This window comes from Falco naumanni, chromosome 1, assembly GCF_017639655.2.
Source record: "Falco naumanni isolate bFalNau1 chromosome 1, bFalNau1.pat, whole genome shotgun sequence".
NCBI classification, from domain to species: domain Eukaryota; kingdom Metazoa; phylum Chordata; class Aves; order Falconiformes; family Falconidae; genus Falco; species Falco naumanni.
The window spans coordinates 87,703,935-87,709,793 of NC_054054.1; the positions used below are offsets into that span (position 1 = coordinate 87,703,935).

Below are 5,859 nucleotides of genomic sequence, written 5' to 3' on the forward strand. Positions count from 1 at the left end.
TACTGTTGAACATGTCTTTAAATAAGGCATTAATGGATACACATGTGCGAAGACGCTTGGCTCCTTAGGAACAAAAGGTACAAATGTGTTCAAAACTGGTATCATATTAGAAAGTAAGCAGTAAGAACAAAAAGTCAGTTCTTTCCCAACCTCAATAAACCAATATGTCTCAAATCCAGCAAAGAAGAAGAAAGGTCCAGTGAGATCCCACTCAAGCATAAGACTGATAAATATCTTTGCTAGGGACAGAAACATCCAGGCAGAGATAAACAGTGGGTAGGGACAGTACCCGGCACAGACTGAGATGAGCAACACAGCTCTACCCCTTCTCAGCCAAGTCAGTATTCCACAGGTGCACGAACACTAAGCCCATATGGTTTAGGCATAAAGCGTTTAGCTCTTAGTGACAGAGAACTCATTGCCAAATTTCTTCCTCCTGCCAAAATGCTACCACTCTTTTTGTGTTTACTCATATACCAACTTCAAAAGAAAAGCCCTCCTTTTTAATAAAGGAAAGAAGAGTCAGCTTGTTTATGCAGAAGGTTTGGTTTGTTTTTAGTTACCCTTTATAGCTACAACTTCAATACCAATTAGTCAGGAATATCAGTGAACCTGAAACATTCATCACATAAAAGTTTACTTCTAATACAAAACAGCAAAAGCTAGTTTACTTACACTCCAAAAATGCCCATAATCCTTAAGTACCTACATGCAACTAAGATTCATTGAAAAAGTGTCTTACCTTTTCCTTTGAAGAAAAATAATCAGGTACACAAAATAACTGTTACAGAGATTTCTTGTTCCATAGGGTATGAAGGATCTTCACTAGTAGTAAACCCTTAAATAAAACCTAAAGCTAGCCTGTATAGCACAACTGCATGAGGCATCACAGAGTAGGAAGCACGTATCAGCAGGTATATTTATAAAGCTTAACTGCAATTGCCTGTTGCACCTTCTCAACAAACACTAACACTGCAGCACGTGACTAGAGCTGTAAAAGCAGTAAATCAGTTTCCTGCTTCTTTAACTGATTGACTAATTAAGACTGTAATTGGTAAACTATTTACACATGGAGACAAGAACATCTTAATTATTTGACTTTTCACACTCATTTTGTGACCTTTCCTGTTTAAAGCAACTAGTACAAATGTACAGTACTTTGAATTTTAATCAGTACTTCCAGTAACACCACGTAACAAAACACACTCAAGAATTAGGTTTTTTTCACAGAGGAAGAGGAACACAGAAATTCATGACTTGTTAAATGAAGATTCCTTGCTAGCACTCCAGAGCATAGCATTCTGTCGAAAAGCAAGGACCAAGCTATTGTCCAAGATTCTTTTTTCTCTTCTTCTGGATTTACACAAAAATACCCCACATGGGCATATGCCCCACTACTTATTCATCTGGATTCTCATACTGATCTTGCAGAGTGACATGCAAGTCCAACGTAAGTCAAATTCAACTGTTCCTTTGCACCACATGGAATTTTATAAAATTCTAATATTAATTAAAGAAACCATAGCTTTCTGCATGAGTTCATTGAACAGAGCAGTCTTACCATTTGACAAGTAGCAGTATCACTATTACCAAAAAATCTGAACTTTTTAGAGAGAGTGAATAAATAAAAACTTGGTCTTCTTACTCCAACATACACAGTATTTTCAACTCTTCCAGTACAGTATGCAATGAAACTCAAGAAAGACATTGGAAGCAATTTTCAAATGGATGACATTTTCCTTCTGGAAGGTTGAATAGCTGACTTCAAGCTACTCAAAAGACACCACATTTGAGAACTATTTTTCCCTTCCTAGACTCACTCCATCTCCTCATTAATAACATTTTCTCACTAAGAAGTAGAAATCAGTTTCCAAATATTTAATTATAATTGGAAAAAGATTATAAAAGACAAAGTTTTATTGTACTTGGGACTACAGAAATGTATTACTTCAGTTTTTCCATTTCCTTCAAATTTGAGAAAAAGGAACGAGCAAAACAAATGACAACAAAAACTAAGACGTATGAACTGGTTCCACCCATTAAGCTTGAAAATTCAGAAAAGATTTCGCCAAATAAATTTCAATGGCTGAATGTGGCAGACGCCACTCCCCATGGAAGTGCTGCATTCCTAGAATGAACTAATGCCCTTCAGTAATACCAAACGTCAGTCACTTAGGCAAGGCGGGACTTATAAGAGACCAAGGATTAGAATCTCCGGACACTGGAGTAAGCTGAAGCATTTTGGATCCTCTATAAATTCAGAGCTCATCATGTTTTGCAGGGTCCATACTGGGTTTGATGAAGACTCCTTCCATTGCTTTCCAATAGTTGTGATGATTAGCAGTAGGCATGCCATGAACTTCCCGTTGGCCTCTAATGGGATGGCCATACTGCTCCCCTGTTATTGAAAGGAACACCTCAGTTCCCACGTGCTTGAAGCGCACTGCATCCTCCCGCTCCCAGTAAGTCCCACTGCATTGCACAATCCATATATCGAGGTCATCTCCTTCGCCATCATCACCAAAGGCACTTACTTCCTGTTAGAGACACAAACTTCCTGAAGTGAAAATGTAAGCAAACACCTCCAACACACACACACAAAAATATCAACTGCAAAGTCAACAGAGTTTAAAGGCAAGGATGAAGAGGAAAGAAAAAGTGTGGTTGCATTGCTTTGTCAAGTTATCAAATCCAGAAGCAGTAACTTTCTACCACTACAATCTGAAGACAAAGTGCCAACAAACTCCAACATGTAATCTGAGCAAAAAGTGCCAACAAGCCCCAACATACATTACAAATTAAATGAAAGAGGACTTGAGCACAGAGATCGGAGCAATCCTTCTGAGAAAAAATTCAAAAGAAAACACTAATGCCTGATGCAAATTTTCCTCATTCAAGATTTTGTAACTGTAGACAGTTAGTTTTGTAGTATGACCACCTTCATAGTTACCACTACAACAGTTTTTTTCAGCATGTGTTTTTAATTATAATGTCCCAACAATTTAGCTTATTAAGTAATCACATTCCTTTTTTACTTAATTATACCAAGCTTACAACTGGGTGAACAACTATTCTGGTTTACACTCTTTCTTCAGATAGACAGATGAATAGCTCTTTAAAAAAACAAAGACGACCACTAAAGCAAATGAATTCCTGCTAAAACAAAAGTTAAGAGATTAGGTTTCATTATGCACAAAAAAAAGCCAAGCATTTCCAGAAACCAGACAGGCTAAGCTTCAACTGTTTAGGACTCTAGACAGCCTTTAATTCCTAAAAATCTGGTAACTAGAAGTGATGAACAACTTGAAAATAGAAGTGCAATACTGTGTGCCTAGCAACCTAAAATTTTAGGGTCATGTTAATTCAAGTTTATGTAGTCCAAAAACTGTGAAAGACAACATACTAACTGAAAATCCAACTTCTGTTAAGAATATGAAATAAAAAAAGTTTGTGTTTATAACTACATCATATTTCAATAATGTCATAAGTCACAGTCCTGTCAATCTCTGGGAAGTCATGCAAACTTTCCTTTTGCCTACATACCATGCAAACACGTAGCAAAACCAAAGAAACACAATGACAGTTGCTGAATAGTTTTATATCAATGACATTACACAAATTATCTAAACTGACAAATGAAAACTGGGGGAAGGGTTAAGAGTTCTTTAAATAATTCTTCTGAAATGCTATTTTCCCATCACTTCTTTTGTTTTAATAAGATCATCTAGATAACCCTACACAAAACTGGACCTTATCGTTTCAGCCACTTTACTCATGGTAAAAGACAAACCTTCTTCACTAAGAGTCAGTTCTTCCAGCCTTGGATGTAATGACCTATCTACATAGCCTGAAGGAACGCTAAAATGAATACTAGTGACAAACTTTCAATAAATTTGCATTAGTTATTTTAAGAGAGATTTTCAGTCTTGGAGAAGCATTTGTTCAAGGACAAGACTGGGATGTAATAACAGAAATTATACTCTTCTAGATATGTACAAAATGATAACTAAATATATGATTGTGAGAGCAGATTCATTTTTCCTGTTGAAGGAGAGCAGATAAATACAAACAGCAAACTAAAATAAGGATAGCAAGAAGATGACTAGTAGATTGGATCACCAAGGAGCTTGGTTATAGGAATGCCTACTGTTATAACACATTAGTTGCCTCGCTCTGGAGAAATTTTCACAATGTTGAGGAAGGCGCCCAGTCTCCCACACCTTGGAATTGCTTAACATTTCAGAACAGTCTTCCCAGTAGCAAGTGCAGAATAAAAAAAATATGCAGATTTGTTAGAACTAGTACGAAATACCGACAGTGGTATATATTACATGTTATATCCATCAGGGACTTAAACACATTATTCCAATATGCAGAAAAGCAAATACTTGTACTCTGGATATGCATAGACATACTGTTTCTGGCAGCTGGTACCCAAGCTTGATTCTTCAAAAACATGAGAAACTGGAGAGACTATTGTCAACAGCATGCACTACTTATACAAAAGCTTAAGATTTAAAACAACTCACTTGGTTATTGGAGAGTGGTGATGGGAAGTGATGAGTGTGTAAATTTTTTCCTGTGTTAACATGGGTAAGTCGTATAGCTTGCCCACATTTCACTGGCGTCCCACGCTGGCAACTGCCGTCATTCTTCCCACGAATACGCCAGTAACTGTTAGCATCATCTGAAGCTTCAACTCCTGTCACTGACTGCTGCCCACTTCCTGTTTGAATAGAATGGCAGGAGGACTTAACCCACTTCCCCAGTTCAAAAAGTCCTGAAAGAACTAAAGAAATTTGCCTTAATGTTCTCATGACTTCATGTTTAAGAGATGTTTAATTCTCACAGTACGTTTACTGACTGCAATTGGAATGCTGGTACCAAACAGTCTTTCAGATTGAAGAAGTTAAACAGAGCATGTATTAGTAGATGCAAACTGTCAAAAGAAAAATCTGACCCATGACGGACGCTGTTGACACCATCCTGCCTTTCTCAAAAATACTACCAAGTTCTTTGCATCCCCAAACAAACCAGCACCCCTGTTGCCAGCACAGAGGCTGCGACGACACCGCTGAGGCCCTGGACACAAAACAGGGCTTACCTCAGGGACGAGGGCGAAGCATCCCTGTCACAGCCCCGCTCCCGCGCAGCACGGCTGCAGTGCCTTCCCGCAACCCAGGTCTCAGCCTCCTCCGCTGCCGGCCTGGTCTCCAGCGCACCCCACAACCCCACCCCTGGCCTGCTGCTCCCTCCGCACCAGAGAGGCGAACCTCAGCAACCTCTGGCCCCCGCCCTCCCGCCATTTTCCTGCCCCTCTCACTGCCGGTCCCCCAGCGCCTCCCCGTTCCCGCCATTTCCCAGCCTCCTTCACGGCTCCCCGTTCCCGCCACTTCCCTCAGCCCGCGACCCCTCAGCACGGCGCCCCCCGGCCCAGCCCTGCTCACCGGAGCCGTACTTGACCTCGTGCGAGTGGAGCCGCACGCTGTGGCGGGTGTTGAGCAGCTTCAGCACCGAGCCGCAGGTAACAGCGCCCGGCGCCGGGTCCCGGCCATGGCACAGCCCGCGCAGCAGCGCCAGGAGCAGAAGCAGGAGGAGGCGGCAGCCGCCACGCATCGCGCCACAACCCTCCCGGCACCGCCGCCCCTCCGCCTCCCTCAGCGGAGCGCTTCCGCAGCCCCCGCCAGCCCAGCCAATCGGCCCGCGCCAGCGCCGCGGCCGGCCAATCGCCGCCCGGCCTCTGCCGGGCCTCGCCTCCGTATTGGGCCACGGCTGAGTAACCTCCCCACCTGGAGCCCTGCAGCAGGAGGAGCTCATTGGGCCAAGGGAAGACGATGGCCAATCAGAGCGAGCGGCGTG

The 5,859-nt window shown here is 42.0% G+C and overlaps 1 protein-coding gene across 1 annotated transcript; it reads right to left on the minus strand.

Moving 5' to 3' along the window:
- On the minus strand, nucleotides 1-5,677 carry SDF2L1 (stromal cell derived factor 2 like 1). Its single transcript, XM_040603454.1, has 3 exons — nucleotides 5,448-5,677; nucleotides 4,530-4,726; nucleotides 1-2,537 (listed from the first exon to the last, which is right to left on the minus strand). The coding sequence occupies exons 1-3, from the start codon at nucleotides 5,614-5,616 to the stop codon at nucleotides 2,259-2,261; spliced, it is 645 nt and encodes a 214-aa protein (XP_040459388.1). The 5' UTR covers nucleotides 5,617-5,677; the 3' UTR covers nucleotides 1-2,258.
- Nucleotides 5,678-5,859: the final 182 nt, after the last annotated feature.

What these genes read in the sequence shown, in the direction of transcription:
- SDF2L1 (XM_040603454.1), bottom strand. Translation starts at nt 5,616, where the DNA reads ATGCGTGGCGGCTGCCGCCTCCTCCTGCTTCTGCTCCTGGCGCTGCTG. An exon ending in CGAGGTCAAGTACGGCTCCG is followed by an intron (nt 4,727 to 5,447) that starts GTGAGCAGGGCT and finishes CTATTCAAACAG; the next exon opens with GAAGTGGGCAGCAGTCAGTG. An exon ending in CACCACTCTCCAATAACCAA is followed by an intron (nt 2,538 to 4,529) that starts GTGAGTTGTTTT and finishes TGTCTCTAACAG; the next exon opens with GAAGTAAGTGCCTTTGGTGA.